The 16999-nt window shown below is 42.6% G+C and overlaps 1 protein-coding gene across 1 annotated transcript in view; it reads right to left on the bottom strand.

The window, feature by feature from the left end:
- Positions 1 to 16999, bottom strand: part of Cubn (cubilin) — a 233934-nt gene that overhangs the window by 4994 nt on the left and 211941 nt on the right. The window contains exons 60-64 of the mRNA XM_042685932.1: positions 10255 to 10463; positions 8116 to 8278; positions 6330 to 6535; positions 2936 to 3083; positions 599 to 780 (exon numbers count right to left, since the gene is read on the bottom strand). Of these exons, the coding sequence (XP_042541866.1) occupies positions 599 to 780; positions 2936 to 3083; positions 6330 to 6535; positions 8116 to 8278; positions 10255 to 10463 (908 nt within the window). The remainder of the gene's footprint in view (positions 1 to 598; positions 781 to 2935; positions 3084 to 6329; positions 6536 to 8115; positions 8279 to 10254; positions 10464 to 16999) is intronic.

Genomic DNA, 16999 nt, shown 5'->3' with positions numbered 1-16999 from the left:
GCAGGACCTACAGGGCAGCCAGAGGGAGAGAGCTAGATCATTCGGGTGCTTGTTGTTGGGTTATTTTGCTAAATGTTTAAATAAAGTGGCCATGGCCCCAATGGAGAGCCAGGGAAGGATGCTGGAAAGCCCAGCCTGCCCCTGCTGTAATCTTGACTTGGGGTCTACTTCCCTGAGGGACAGAAGGAACTTCCACTGAAGGTGGGTACAGCTTTCTGTACCCACTCATCTCCTCAAAGGAGGAACAGAACAACTGAGGGAGGGGGGAGGGGGAGGAGGGGGGAGGGAGAGGGAGAAGCATCTCCGGGTGGTCGAGAAGGGCAGAGCAGGGACCAAGTCAGCTGAGAATGGATAGGAGGAAAGAGCGAGAATACAGTTGCTGGTGTTAAGAAGCAGAGGAGGCCTTTGGTAGAGGGAAAATGCTTGCAGCTCCCAAGAAAAAGTAGCTTAAAAAAAAAAAAAAACAAAAGCAAATAACCAACCATTAACAAAACCTAGCAGAAGAGAAAACTGCCAGAGATGAAAAAAAGGAAATTTTAGGTCATCCATCATTGATTTAAGTCACACACCATTTAAATGATCTGCAGATTCACATTACCTCCAAGAAATCGTGTGAGCATTCATTTGTGTCTTCCAGGGCAAAGGACTGGAAGAACAGGGAGATGTTGTGGTCCTGTGGTGCGTTGAGAATGACCGTGCAATCCATGTCACCATTGTAATTATTTGGCCATCCCGGGCTCTTCAGTGTGCCAAAGGCCTGGTTATATTCTCTGTTGCAATCTTAGAGGGGGGGAAATCAAGTTAATGGTGTATCCAATGATTTAACGTTGCTCCAACGTGCCAAGAAGCATCCTGAAAGTCTATTAAATTTGGCCAAGCTTTAGGAAAAGCAAACCCAGCCTCTCTGTCTACCTTTGAGCTGAAGGAGACATGAGAGAGGGATGCACCCAGCGCAAACACAGTCCAGTGCCTATTAGCACTAAAACACCCCTGGGGAACATAAAACAGCACTTCTTCCCAAGAAGAATATTCCAGAAACCTTTGGATTTTTCTGACCATCTTTAGGCATCAGTGGCTCACGTTTAAACCTTTGTTTTTTTGGACACTAAGACCCTGCCTTCCAAGTAACAGTTCTGCATAATTTTTCTTAAAATCATTTAGCAAATCATTTCTTTGATTGAACTGGCTAATTATTGTTCCTTTACATTAAAAAAAAAAGTCAAAGTAAGTTTGTTTGAATCAAAGGCAGTTTTAGGTGTAATCAAGTACAATATCAACATTACTCAAAGTATTTTCTGGAAGCAAGCTTTCAGGTACAAAAACCAAATAACCCTTTCAAAGCACCGTGGTTTTCATTTTTTTAATAATTATTTTTAAATGTACAAAGGAGTTGCCATTTAACAAAGCGATTTATGAATACAATATATCTTGATCAATATCACCCCTTTCAATATTCTGATCCATCCCTCCCCTACCATTCCCTCACACTTCTTAATATTGTAGTATGTATATTGGATTCTTTTTTATTTGTTTGTTTATTTTTTGGTCTATCATGCGGTTTGAACTCTGGGCCTGGGTGCTGTCCCTCAGCAATTCAGCTCAAGGCAAGCACTCGACCACTTGAACCACAGCACCATTTCCAGCTTTTTTTGTTTATTGGTGCTGAGGAATCGAACCCAGGGCTTCATGCAGGTGAGGCAAGCACTCTTCCACTAAGCCCAGCCCCATACATTGGATTCTTGACTGCATTTCCCCCCTTCCCCTCCTCATTTTACAAAACAATTTCCTAAGCCATAGTAATTCTTAGCTTTGTCAATATTCTACAAATCACAGAGCCACCAGCTCTGTGGGCAAAATAGGTAAAATTGTATAATATGAACCTCACACTCCCATAAAGCTGTTATAAAAATACAAGTGATGACCCTCTGTGCATGGTCAAAAGGATCATTAATTAAATAATTGGTATATTTTAAACATGAGTACATTTATATTCAGTTTTCTTCAGGAAATCAACTTTAGTCATTTGCTAAATTGGGCCTTTCTTCTTAAGAACGTTGACCTCTATGGGTATAGTAGCCATTTTCGAGGGTGAGGGGAGCAGGAGGTACTTTTGAACTCAGAGTCTCACCTTTTTATTAGGTAAATGTTCTACAACTTAAGTCATGTTCCCCCTCCGGCCCCCCGTATATGTCTCTCCTTTGTTTCATTTTGTTTTTTTTTAATAAGGGAAACATCTTTTTGTCTTTATTCTTCTACCTCACTTCAATACATAAAAGAGGATTTCTTGTTTGTATATCTAGTTTGACACTTATTGGACTTATTAACTATGGAGATTGGCATCTTCCATAAATTAGAGCATATTCTCAATAACATTTTTGGCTTTTCTGTTTCCTGGATCTTACATTAGAATATTAGAACTATGACACCATCTCCATATACATTAACTTTTTTTTCAAAGTATTTTTTTTATTTCTGTGTCTCTCTGTGGGAGAACTTATAATAACATTTTCTTTTCTTTTTTTTGAATCTCATTTCTTTCTTTTTATTATATTGCTGTTTGAAGAGGTTTCAATTTCATAAGTCAGATTATGAATACAATACATCTTGATCGATATTACTCCTTCCTTCCTTCCTTCCTTTCTTCCTTCCTTCCTTCCTTCCTTTCTTCCTTCTTTCCTTCCTTCCTTCCTTTCCTCCCTCCCTCTCTCTCTCTTTCTCTCTTTTTTCTTGCTTTAGTTATATTTCAGATGAGGTCTCATATCTTTCCCTAGACTACAGTTCTCTTCCCTCAGCTTCCCAAGTATCTGGGATTACAAGTGTACACCACTATACTGAGTTTGGGCTCTTAACAAGCCTGTTCAAGAGTCGCTGTAACCATAACTGTAATCACCGCCTAATTTTTTTTCCAGAATAAGGATGACATTCTCGTGCTCACCTGCCAGCTGGTAGGTGAAGCTCACTTCCGAGTCTCTGTTCAGTACCTCAGATTTGAAAAGGACGATTGCAGTGTGGGTGGAAGAATAAAAGGCTGGCACAGCGGAGACATTTGTGCTGCAGAACTGCATTCTGGAGTTCCCATTATTCTGAAAAGAAATGGAAGCCAAATTGCATGAGACTTCATTTCTGAAGAGAACATGCATATTGCAAAATAAACCACATAATAATTATGGATTAAATGCCTGTCCTTGGAAACTAGCTGTGGTGTTAGGATAGAGCTCAGGAACAAGACCCACAGCTGTCCTTGGAATTGAGAAGGGGTCCAGCTTCCCAGAGAGCAGGAGGTGCAGGGCAAAGCTTCTGTCAAAACCATAAACAGCCAGGTCCAGAAGTCTCATCATGACATAGCTGCGGCCTGGGGCCTGGTTTGGAGTACAGCCATGCTACTGGCCCTCACTTGAATGTTTCCAGCCACAGCTTTGTTCACAATGGGAGTGGAGCTGTAGCTCAAGTGGTTGAGCATTTAGCCTTCTGTTTAAAAAGCTCGGGGGTGCTGGGCGTTGGTGGCTCATGCCTGTAATCCTAGCTATTCAGGAGGCTGAGATCTGAGGATTGTGATTCAAAGCCAGCCCGGGCAGGAAAGTCCGTGAGACTCTTATCTCCAATAAACCACTCAGAAAACTGGAAGTGGTGCTGTGGCTCAAGTGGTAGAGCATTAGCCTTGAGCTGAAGAGCTGAGGGACAGCGCCCAGGCTCAGAGTCCAAGCCCTACAACCACCACCACCAACAACAAAAAAGCTCAGGGATAGAGCTCAGGGCCTGAGTTCAAGCCCTAGGAACAGAACAAAAAAGAATTATTTCAGGGGTTGAAGGCATGGCTCAGGTGGTAGCGCACTAGCCATTGAGTGAAAGCGTTAGCTATTGAGTTGGACTAACCCTCGGCCAATCACCTCATCTAGTCCTAGCTCCTGAGAGCATGCGCACTCCTGTGAATCCCCGAGTCGGCCTGTGCCTTGCATGCAGTCCCAACCCTTCTGAAACACTGGGGCAACACCTATCACTTCTTGTTTTTGTTTTATTGGTGATGGTGGTCATAAGGCTTGACCTCTGGGTCTGGTTCCTGTCCCTGAGTCTTCAGCTCAAGGAGAGTGCTCTACCACTTGACCCACAGTGCCACTTCTGGTTTTCAGGTGGTTAATTGGAAATAAGTGTCTTACAGACTTTCCTCCCCAAGCTGGCTTTGAACCTTGATCCTCAGATCTCAGCCTCCTGAGTAGCTAGGATTACGGACCTGAGCCACCAGCACCCGGCCCTCATCACTTCTTGAAAGCCTTGGGTAAATGCCACCAAATACTTATCAATTCCTTCACAGAACCAAATGGTACTAGCCAGGACATCAACAGTCCCTCAACCACACATGTGTCTCTAACACCTTCTGAGCACCCCTACCCCCCCCATCAACTGAAAACAGCTGTTATGGACTTGTGCATCTACACATGCTCCATCCTGACTCCACCATCTGTATCTTCTGAAAACCAACGACATTGATAACCACATCCAAGCCTCTCCACTTGTGCTGGGGCTCTGGCTGGAGGAGGCCATTCTGGTACCAGTCCTTACAGTGGAGAGTGCCGGGTGGTGGAGGGGATAAGAGTTTCGCCCTGTCCCACATTTTAGCATCTATCCACCAATGTGTCCACAGAGACTCTCAGACCCTTCTCATTAGTCTTCCTCCTTTCCTCCCAGTTATATTCCCTTCACTGACTAAATACTTGTGGTTGCTTAGCTATTAGTTGTTTTCTGTACCCCAGTTCCTTTCTGACCCCTTAGAGAGTTGAGTATTTTGGAAGACAGCTCATTAAACATCCTCACTTCAAACTTCTTAACCCCTGCGATGAATGTCTCTTTCTGCCATGATTGTCCACACCAAGGTCAATATCCACCTCCATCCCATAATCCCTTCACGACCTTCCAACAATGGCTTCATTTCCACGTTCCCCCAGCCTCTCCTGTTTGTTGTTATCTTTCCTTCCAAACTATCCAGACTGGAGACTTGTTTTCTTTCCTTTTCTTTAATCATCTAGGGACATTTTATTCTGTTGGGACAAATATCGAGTTGTATTTGAGGCTGTGTCCCAGAGTTGCCTTGTGGTCCACAGCCTTTTGTGGTCAGATGAGGAACCTGCTCTGATCACATTCTTTCAGCTTCATAAAGCCAGAGGGAAATGAAAAGAACTTTGCCTTATCCAATTGGCTATGGTTCTTCTGATGAGGTTATCACTAGGGAATAGGAATTTTGTTATTGTTGTTGCCAGTCAGAGAGTTTGAACTTGGGGCCTGGGTGCTGTCCCTGAGCTTTTGTGCTCAGTGAGAGTATTCTACCACTTTGAACCACAGCTCCACCTCCAGTTTTCTGGGGGTTAACTGATGATAACTTTGCTGTTCCAGCTAGCTTCTGAAGCAATCCTCAGATCTCAGCCTGCTGATTAGCTAGAATCCTAGCTAGGTGTGAGTCACCAGGGCTTGGCTGGAAATAGGAATTTCATCCTGAAAACCTCTGTCTATGTAGTGGTGACAACCTACTGTCTTGGCTACCATAGGGAACCTAAGACATATGCCAGTGTTTAAGATTTTCCCCCAAATTCAGCATAGCTGGTGTCTACCATGCACTCTGAACATCTGAGAACTATCCAAACCAAATTTTTATCTCCCCCAACAGAACAGGGAGAAATGGGAACTCCCAGATTTACCATGAGGAGAACCTTAAACATGGAGGAGGAGACAGAGAGAACTCTGCTACCGCCAACTCATGGGAGTCTGTACATGGCATTCTTGGAATAAGGAATGCCCACTGTATACATTTCCTGGGTAATGTCATCACCTCATTAGTCCAGCCCCTACCCACGGGATGAGGATGCTCAGACCTTTGAATCTTGGCGCACTTACACCCAAGCTGTCTCCTAGTGACCCCACCATGGGCAATTAAGACTCATATCTCTCCCTCTCCCTAACCCCCCCCCCATCAATTTCTTTTTCTCTTATAGCACATTAACTGCATTCTGACTGAGCAGGTGTCTAATGGTCCCCTAGCCGATTTTCTGGATTCCCACATAGATCCCTTCTATTCATCCTCTGCACAGATCAGCTGATCATGGGTGTGGCCTGTGTGTGGGACTCAGTCTCTCCTAGTGCACCCCAGGTATGATACCTAGACATCCTTAGAAATGGGACTTTTGAAGTCTCCTGTCCTACAAGTTCCAGACTCACAATTGACATGAGTTGGGGAGATCTGTATACTGCTGAAAAAGATGCGGGACGGAACTGAGATGGTATGTGGTCATGCCTTGGGTTCTTGTGGCATGTTTGCAATTGGGAGGGCCTGTCACTGTTACCTGCGGCGAGTCCTGGAGCTCTAAGTAGTTCTTCTCGCAGTCCGGGGAGAGCAGCTTCAAGGCATCCACGGTGATCTTCACCTGCTGCTGTGGTGGTGCCTGGATAACCCACGTGCACATGGAGAGTGGGAGGCTGGGGTTGGGTAAGTGTGGCGATGAAAGACTTTGTGGAATCCAAGTTGCATTATATGTTCCGCCACAAGGCACTGGGAAGGGAAGAAAGACGCACAGTAGGAGATGTTTATTTGTCATTTATAGACACGATCCTTAAAATTCTGCCTGCTTTTCTCCTGCTGCTCTACAGGAAGTATGCCTACATGATCCTACTCTGCTAAGCATTTGAGATATACTTACACCATTCTATTGAGGACTTGAGAAATACCTGACACTATTCTGTTAAAGATTTGGGTTATACATCTCTGACGAAAGACCATGCCAAAGTTTGACAACAGATTAAATGGGGTAACGGATGTTTAAGTAACCAACTAAGATTTTTTTTTTTTTTTTGGGGGGGGGGGTCTGGTCATGGGGCCTGAACTCTGAGCCTGGGCGCTGTCCCTCAGCTCTTCAGCTAAAGACTAGCGCTCTAATTATTTACCATAGCTAAGACATGGAACCAACCCAGATGCCCCTCAGTAGATGAATGGATCAAGAAGATGTGGTATATATACACAATGGAATTCTATGCCTCCATCAGAAAGAATGACATTTCCCCATTTGTTAGGAAATGGAAAGGCTTGGAAAAAATTATATTAAGTGAAGTAAGCCAGGCCCAAAGAAACATAGGTCCCATGGTTTCCCTTATTTGCAATATCTAGTATAGGTATGAGTCAAGCGGAAAAAGTCAAATAATGTGATGTTAGGAAAACGAAACCTCAAATATGTATTTTAATGTTTTTGTTTCTTTCATGCATGTGTTTCTAACGCATTTATAATATTATCTCTTTGTTGCTTTGTATGTCCCTCCCCCACAGTGTAACCCCCGCTTTCACTATATTTGATGTCAGTATAACTGTGGAGGAGATGGGGACAAACAAGTCGTTTAAGGATTCAGGTGGACCTGTTGCAACAATGAGAAGTACAAAATGTCATGTCAAAACCAGCTTTACAATGTCGGGGGGGGGGGGAGGGGGGGTATGATTGGGTGGGAGGGAGGGGGGAGGCTGGGAAGGGAGGTGAAGGGTAAACAAAGGAGGAGGCTGCAATGCTTGGTAAGAAATGTATGCATTATCCTGCCCATGTAATTGTAACCCCTCTGTACAGTATGTTCTCAAATAAAATTAAATTAAATTAAAAAAAAAAAAAAAAAAAAAGACTAGCGCTCTACCACTTGAGCCACAGCGCCACTTCCGGCTTTTTTCTTTTTGCTTATGCGGTGCTGAGGAATCGAACCCAGGGCCTCATGCATGCAAGGCAAGCGCTCTACCACTGAGCCACCTTCCCAGCCCCCAACTAAGATATTAACTGCCATTAAGTTCTGGAAATGATGTTGAATTTAAATATATAGTAAGTTTCCTTTTTTTTCTTTTTGGTCAGGCCTGGGGCTTGAACTCAGGGCCTGAGCTTCTTTTGTTCAAGGCTAGCACTCTACCACTTGAGCCACAGTGCCACTTCCAGCTTTTTCTGTGTATGTGGTATCGAGGAATCGAACCCAGGGCTTCATGCATGCTAGGCAAGCACTCTACCACCAAGCCACATTTCCAGCCACACTCTGGATTATGTTTATTCAGTGAATAACATAAATGTATTTGATAATATATTTGTAAAAGTCTCTCAATATACTCACTGTCCACAAAAGTGTATGTCACATTAAATCCATCTCTCTCCAAGGATAGGTCACTGACGAATTGAATTGTAAGGAATTTACCAGAAGAGATAAAAGGAGCAGGTACAGTAGAACCACAGAATGTCCCGGCCAAGTCTGCATGTTCATTCTCCCCATCAAATATCTGAAAAAATGAAGTTTGTGAGGTCTCATATGCACATTTTTACAGTACATTAGATAGGAAGTCACTGTAAGTTATGATTAGGGATCTTTGGGTTGATGTTCTTATACGTTTGGGATTTTTTTTGTTTCAATTGTTTGTCTTGCTTTGTAGCCTACACTGGTCTGGAATTCATGAACTTAATTCCACCTCTCCAAGGCTGGGATTTCAGGCATGTGCCACCATGCATGACCAAAAGGTGAATTAATTTTAAAAGATAATAGGATTCATATTATAGTGATTTAGGTACAACTTGCTATTATCCTGAATATATATTTTTTCCCTCCAGTGAAGTAATTAAAAAAACAATCTATTATTGGAGTCATCAGGTCCATTTCTAGCTTTGCTTCCACTGAATTTTTTATTTATCTTTTTTGGGGGGGTCTGGTCGTGGGGCCTGAACTCTGGGCCTGGGCACTGTCCCTCAGCTCTTCAGCTCAAGGCTAGTGCTCTACCACTTAAGCCACAGCGCCACTTTCCGGCTTTTTTCTTTTTGTTTATATGGTGCTGAGGAATCAAACCCAGGGCCTCATGCATGCAAGGCAAGCGCTCTACCACTGAGCCACCTTCCCAGCCCTCTACTGAATTCTTATTCAAGTCTCTCTTCCCCCACCCACCTCTCTCTCTGGCTTCCTGATTCTGCTCTTGTCCCTCTTTAGTCTGTTATTAAAACATCAGCCAGATGCTACAGAGAGCATGAAGTCTGCCCAGGAGCTGCCTAACTGCTTTCAATCCTGTCTGTGCAGACCCTAACAACAGCCTTCAAGGCTTAATCCAGTGCACTCTTCTCCAGAGCTCAGGCCTTTCTGCACTCAATTCTTATCTACTTGCTCACTCATTGGCCTGCACCCCCTCTTAGCCCCCCAGTCACTGCTTCCTACGGTCCTGCAGCCAGGAGGAACTCTAGCCAAGGAACTCTGCCCTTGCAGATGATCCAATTGCTTGTCACAAGACCTCAGCTCACAGAGGCCAACTGTAGCCAGGGATGTCTTCCCTCAATATCAACTCCTTTCACTGGAGTAGAATCAAACATATCTTATTGATTGTCTATTTGCTTTTCTCATCTCCCCCCTCCACGATAATGTGAAGTCCCACAGGTGGGCAGACTTTCAATAATTTGCCTTGGTGTCCTCAACACCCAGAAACGAGCGATTGGACTACCTTTACACACTTCAGTAGAAAACAGCATTGCTTTTCTCTCTAAGGAAGCTTCATTATCTTAAATGTCACTGAAATGGGGTCTGTGTATGTCCTGAATGCATATCAGGACTATACTGTGTCAGAGACTTGGGCACAGCCACAGTTCTGGTTGCTAAAAATGTTTAGTCACTTCCAAAATAAAAAAGTAAAACACATGGACCACTAGATGGCAGTGTATCCTTTAGTAAAGACACTTTCAGTTAATCCAGAGCCAAGTAGAGTGGAACAGAACTGGAGCCGGCAGGCCTTCTCTCCTCCTTGCCCTTCTCCTAAGCTCCTCTCTACCCCCTACTTTTTGCAGTGATGAGGATAAGACTCAGTGCGCACTGCACATACTAGGCAGGTATTCTAGCACTGAGCTACACAGCCAGACAGTGCTCCAAGCCTGTATCGAATGCATCTGTGAGCACATCCATGTTTGCTCTCCTGAAGTGTTCCTGGTAGATTTGCATGTGCCACCCTTTCATTTTCTGATCAGACTTCACATCCCCATGGAATGAGCTTCGATTCCCCTGATCTTAACCTCCCAAGTAGCAAGGATGACAGGTGTGAGCTCTTGGCACCCAATGAACATGTATTTTTGAAAAACTTATCCTTATTAAAGAATAACCTGATAACCAGAATACAACATCTGTATCCTGTTTGTTCCATCACTGACGGCTCAAAGCAGAAAGACTTCCCATAGGACATAAACTAGAAGGCTAGGGCCTGCAGACCCTGCCAACGTAATACAGTCTTACCTTTACATAATCATAAGCACATCTGCCCAAAGAGGATGAGTGCTCCAGAACAAAGGTATTGAAGGTGAGGTTGATCAGCTTGTTGTCAGGTGCAGTAATGAACCATATGCAGTTCAGACCCTTGTCGTATCTTCCGTTGGAATCTGAATCGGGAGACACCAAGCTTCCCTGGGAACCGCTCACATACCCACCACATCCGTGCTTAGGCCCTGTCAAAAAGGACACCACATCACCATGCAGATCAAACAGGAGGACCTTTAATTTTGCCTAGATTTGTAAAATAGGTTTGTAAAACAGCACGGTGTCTAGTTTTCCTTACAGGCTTCAGAACATGGAAGGCTGTTCACAGAGCTTGGGCAGGCTTGGACAGTGGTTTTTCCCACTTGTCTTGGCTGTTGCTTTTCTTCCTTTTCTCTTTACTACCATTTCTGAGCCTGAGTCACTCTTTATTACTGCACAATACTCTACAAGCTCAAGAAACCACACTGGAGTCTACATGCATCTTTGGAATGGCTCAGGAGATTTATTCAAGTTTTCTCCACATTGAAACAGCCAATTTTGTTCCATCTCAAGTATTCTGCATAATAATACTAGTAGGAAAATGCAGGCATGTTTTTTATCTTCTGCTTTTATGAATAATGTCAAGACTTAAAACAGAATTTATGAAGACTTATTACCCAGCAACCCAAGAAAACTGACTCCTTTATATACTTTTTTATTGAAATGGTGTGCTAGAGAGAGGCTGAGAGGTATTTAACATTACAGTCTATATTAGATTCAACCAAACTGTATATTCAACATTTTTTCTTTTCTAAGAGGAAGGGGGAGTTTGTTTAAAAAAAAAAAAGAAAAAGTTTATCTGTTTGGAACTAAGAACTTTGCAATATAGAATAAAGACATAGAAAGTGGAAAAAAAAAAGAGAATAAAGACATAGAGAATACTATAAAGGTAATTCGTCCACTGTGGGAAAAAACAAAGAGGAACAAAATCCTCTGGATTTAGATTTTGTCCACTCTTCTGCCAAAGCAGGCGGCTCATAAGTGTTGGAGGAAGAGCACAGAAAGAAGAAAACCTTCTTGACGATGTTTAAAGAAACCGTGAGGACAGATTAAGCTCAAAATAGTCCCGAATAGACATAGGGGTTCAACTGCTGCTCAAAGTCATGATCACAAAACTTGCTTACTAGTTGGATGCGATGGGTCAAGTCTGTAATCCTGGCTACTCAAGAGGCAGAGATCTGAGGTCTGTGATTCAAACCAGCCAAGATAGGAAAGTCTGTGAGACTCTTATTATCCAAAGAACCACCAAAAAGGCAGAAGTAGAGCTGTGATTCAAGAGGTAGAGAGCTGGCTTAAACAAAAAGCTCAGGGAGAGCGACCAGGCCCTGAGTTCAAGCCGCAGGACTGGCACATGTGAGTACACACACACACACACACACACACACACACACACACACACACACACACACACACACACACACACACACACACACACGGCAGAAAAAGCCTGCATTCTACACAAACAGAAGACATGAGCAGCTGCCAAGTTAAATTCCCTTGCCTTGGTCAGTGCTCTTGATCTCATTCCAATCCATCCTTTATCATGAAAAGATAGCTTTCCCCATTAGGGGGTGCTCAGATGTTATACTTGGGTCTCAGCAGGAAAGAAAGACAATGGCAGCCCCATCTCAACCCTGACCACAAATCAAATGCACAGCCGCTGAGCAGAGTAACTTTGAGGACAGGTGCTTTCTTCAGTCAGTCACAGCTGCCCGGCCTGTAGCTCCCGAGTGAGGTGAAACTATCTGCCCAGTCAGACATTTCCTAGAGTTGATATGCCTTCAAAGGCCTGATCCCAAACACAGCCACATTTAGTAAGTAGGATGGAATCATTCCCACCCTTAAGCACTACCACAGCTGTACACCAAGGTTGCTAAAGACTGTGCTCATGAAACATGACTGCAAGCCCTGAACACATTTGACTTCTAACCGCCTTTCATCTGGTGCAGACTGCTACGTAAAGAAACCACTCAAGCGTATTGGCATGCATAACAGGCAAGAGCAATTACTTAGAGCATTAATGAAATGATATGCTTATGTATTGTTAACTGTTGTTTTCATATTCAAGAGATAACATAGCTGGATGCCAGTGGCTCTTGCATAGCTACTCAGGAGGCTGAGATATGCAAGATTGCAGTTCAAGGTCAACCTAGACAGAAAGGTCTGAGAGATTCTATCTCCTATTAACTAGAATAAAGCACACTCGAGTAGTAGAGCACCGGTCATGATCATGAAAGCCAAATTAGTATGAGGCCTTAAATTTAAGCCCTGGAACAAGCACTACATAGATACCTATATATCTATCTGTCTGTCTATCTGTCTATCTATCCATCCATAAATATCAGACTTTAGACTTTTTTCCTTGGATAATGAGACACTTGTTAATCCATGGTGCTAGAGAAACTGCATATTCTCATGTAGAAGATTTAAACTAGATCCGTATCTCTTACTATGAATAAAAACCAATTAGAAGTGGGTCAAAGATCTAAATATAAGATCTGAAACACTGAAATAACTATAGGAAAACATTTGATAATTCAGGCCAAACAATTGTTTGTTAAACAGGATTAGAATTGCCCAAGAGATAAGAGCAATGGCTGAAAATTGTGTTTGTATTGAATTAAACTTTCTACACATCAAAGGAAACATTTCCTCCATCAAGGGACGAGCTCACAGGATGGGAGAAAATCTTTGCAAGCTAGTAATCAAAGGATTAGCATCGATAATACATGAAAAACTCAAAAAACTAAGTTTCAGAAGAACAAAGAACCCAAGTAATACAGGGCAAATGAATTACAGAGATCATGATCAAAAGAAGAGTACCAATGGATAACAAATACATGAAGAGGTGTTTGACATCCTAGCCATAAAGGAATTTCTTTTTAAAAGCTGAGATTCCATTGCATTACAGGCAGTATACGTCCATAAGTAAACAACTAACAACAAATACTGATTAGATATGTTAGGGGTAGAAAACTTTTTTTTTTAACTCTGAGCCTGGGCACTGTCCCTGAGCTCTTCAGCTCAAGGCAAGTAGTCTACCACTTGAGCCACAGGCCACTGCCGGTTTTCCGGTGGTTTACAGGAGTTAAGAGTTTACATGGACTCTCGTGCTTGGGCTGGTTTTGAACCTCGATCCTCAGATCTCAGCCTCCTGAGTAGCTAGGATTACAGGCTTGAGCCACTGGTGCCCTTCAAAGAAACTTTTATACATTGTTGAGAAAAAGAATGTACAATTTAGGGGCTGGGAAGGTGGCTCAGTGGTAGAGCGCTTGCCTTGCATGCATGAGGCCCTGGGTTCGATTCCTCAGCACCAATAAGAAAAAAGAAAAAACCCGGAAGTGGCGCTGTGGCCCAAGAGGTAGAGTACTAGCCTTGAGCTGAAGAGCTGAGGGACAGTGCCCAGGCCCAGAGTTCAGGCCCCACGACCGGACCAAAAAAAAACAAAAAGAATGTACAATTTACTACAGCTAAGATGGTAATCGGTATGGAGTTCAAGAACTAAAAACAGAATTATCATAAGATTCACCTAAATCATTCTTGAGCATGTTATCTGGAGGGTTACATAGGACCAGCCTAGGTACACAATAACAGAGATTTGGTAAAGAAAATGTGATATACATATATATATATATATATATATATATATATATATATACATATATATATATATAAAATGAAATATTACCATGTCATAAATAAGATTGAAAATATGGATAGAAAAGGGTGGAACTAGAGATCAACACTTTTAACAAGGTAAACCAAACTCGCTCAGAAAGACAAATATTGCATATTTTTATGTGGACTCTAGACCTAAAGGATTAATATGACATGATTGTAAAAAGGAAGACTAGTAGATGGAAGAAGGGGGAAAGAGTAGGTGAAAGGAAGTGAATTATATATATATCAGAATAAAACACATCAAAAACTGTTTAAGAGCAAAAGGAGTGTGGTTAAGAAAGAGTAACATTTATGGGATGAATTTGATCAAAGTATATTATGTGCAAATTGTAAGTATCACTTACATCTTTGTACAAATAATGTGTTAATAAAAATATTTTTCAAAAAAAAAAGCAAATATTGTGGGGCTGGGGCTGAAAAGCTCAGTGTAGGCTGGCAGGGGCAAGGTTCTGGGTGCTGTCCCCACCACTGCAAGAAAACAATACAACTAGAACAATGAGAGAATATTACCACAGTGCAAACTGGAGTGAGGAACAGCAATAAAATCAGAGACTTCTACACATTATAGTAATAGTACATTTGCTCAAAAACCCAATGTTATTTTTTTTTTTTAAATCAAGGTATCTAGGGGCTGGGAAGGTGGCTCAGAGGTTTGCCTCGCATGCGTGAGGCCCTGGGTTCGATTCTTCAGCACCAATAAGAAAAAAGAAAAAAGCCGGAAGTGGCGCTGTGGCTTAAGTGGTAGAACGCTAGCCTTAAGCTGAAGAGCTGAGGGACAGCGCCCAGGCCCAGAGTTCAGGCCCCATGACCAGACACCCTCCCCCCCACCAAAAAAAAAATCAAGGTATCTAGGCAGTTACCAGTGGTTCATGCCTGTTATCCTAGCTACTGAAGAGGCTGAGATCTGGAGAATCTCCAATGAATGCCAGCCAAGGAAGAAAAGTCCAACAGACTGCAGCTCCAAAATAATCAGCAAAACATGAGATCGAGGTTTAGCACAAATAGTTAAGCACCAGCTGAGCAAGTGCAAGGCCCTGAGTTCAAATCCTGGTACTGGCAGAATAAAATTCATGTGATTTTTATCAGTAACTTACTATTGTCAATAAGATAATAGAATGACAAATGATCAAAGTAAATGTTACTGTACATACTTATTATGTAGTAGGTACTTCTACTATTAATAAAAAGGTCATAAATAATGTCATAATAATGCCCCTTGCTCTAGAGAATCTTAGAACAAGATCCCTAAAGTGTTGGCACCAAGACTCTGTAGTGTGAGTTGTAGATACTCTGCTCCTAATTCTTCAGTTTTTCTGTCTCTCCTCCCTTTCCTTGAAGGCCAATAGAATGGACAGAGTACTTTTCATACCTACTCGATATTAAGCTTAGCCCTATGACTTGGTTTAGGTGATGAGAACTAGTAGTCAGGAGGTAAGTCAGGCTGAGTTATGTGAGACTGGCGGTGTTTTCACTCTGTTTTCTGTATTCCGAGTAACTGCTGGTTCAGAAAGTAGACTCAAGTGAGCAGATGAGAGCTGTGGCCAGACACTAAAGCCACGTGCAGCTACATGCAGCCCAGAGGCAGAAAAGGCCCAGGCCTGCCAAATGCCAGGATGATGAACACAGCAGGACTTGCGATGGTTTGTTACTGCAGCATTATGGCGGTGACACCAAATGAACCACACACATGGCTCGTCAGATTATGAAATATAATGGAGCACATTGATTGGTTAAAAATACCCACCTTGGATAAAGAAGACAAAGGACTAACATCATCATCATCAGATAGCCATGGCCTAAAGAGTCAGATAACTGAACAAATCACAAACCCTGCTCACAGCAGTGAGCAAATTTTGCTGTGGTATGAGCAGGAGCGATGGCTCTAATTGTCCATGTCAGGGCTGGAGGACCATGCAATGCTCTTTCTCCAACTATAGATTGCATAGGCGTGTGTTCATGGGAAATGTAAGGAGGAATGTAATGAAAGAAGGGCATAAGCCAGGTACTTGTGGCTCACGCCTGTCATCCTAGCCACTCAGAAGGCTGAGATCTGAGGATTGTGGCTCAAAGCCAGCCCGGGCATGAAAGACGGTAAGACACTTACCTTCAATTAAAAAACTGGAAATGGAACTGTGGCTCAAAGTGGTAGAGAATTAGCCTTGAGCAAAAGAGCTCAGGGACAGCGTCCAGGCCTTTAAGCTCAAGCCCCATGACCAGAAAAAAAAAAAAAAAAGCGGGGGAGCATTTACCAAAATATGCCACATTACTATTTCTGTATTTCAGTTTTCTAAGAAACTAAAATAGTCCCACTTGCAAATCACTTGTAAATAGTTGCTGATATTTTGAAGTCACTCTTTTTACTGATGGAGGACATCTTAACCTTGCTGTTTTTGGCATCATAAATCCATCATCTTCAATATTACACATTTTCCCACTGTCCAGACAACACTCATCCATCAGCAGCTACTTCATCAGACAGGCAGACACACCCTGTGCCCAGGAACAAATGTCACTCTAACCTTTGTCCCTAAATTGGAAATGTTTCACTCAAAACAAGCTATTTCTTTAAAGAAGGAAAACATGTTGGCTAAAGAACTGTTGGAAATATAAAACTATAATAGGCAGTGAGACTCTGGGCCAGATCTACTTAATTAAAAATCAGAAACTGAATCCTAAATGATTTCCCTCTAATGATTAAACTTCAGAGAGATGCTCAACCCAGGTTCCATCTGATAAAGGAAGAAAGAGTTGTCTTATCTAGCTAAACACATCTTGAAGGCCTTGTTGGCATATGATCCATTTTTTAAGCAGTTATTTTGAGAACTGACTTTTTTGTGGCTGGAATTTTCTGAGGTTGTCATGATGTTATTCCTGTGTCTTTCTTTCTTTGGACATCTACTGCTCGAGTGGTTGAAGGCTAGCTGGACTTAACAGATAAAGATCAGGCATTTTCCTGTTTCCCAAGACAATCTAGGGCTTTAGACAACTAATAAAGGAGTCAGTG

The sequence above is a fragment of the Dipodomys spectabilis genome, unplaced genomic scaffold (assembly GCF_019054845.1).
Source record: "Dipodomys spectabilis isolate Male_0828 unplaced genomic scaffold, ASM1905484v1 ptg000096l, whole genome shotgun sequence".
Classification (NCBI taxonomy): Eukaryota; Metazoa; Chordata; class Mammalia; order Rodentia; family Heteromyidae; genus Dipodomys; species Dipodomys spectabilis.
This window is presented reverse-complemented; position numbering and strand designations above follow the sequence as displayed.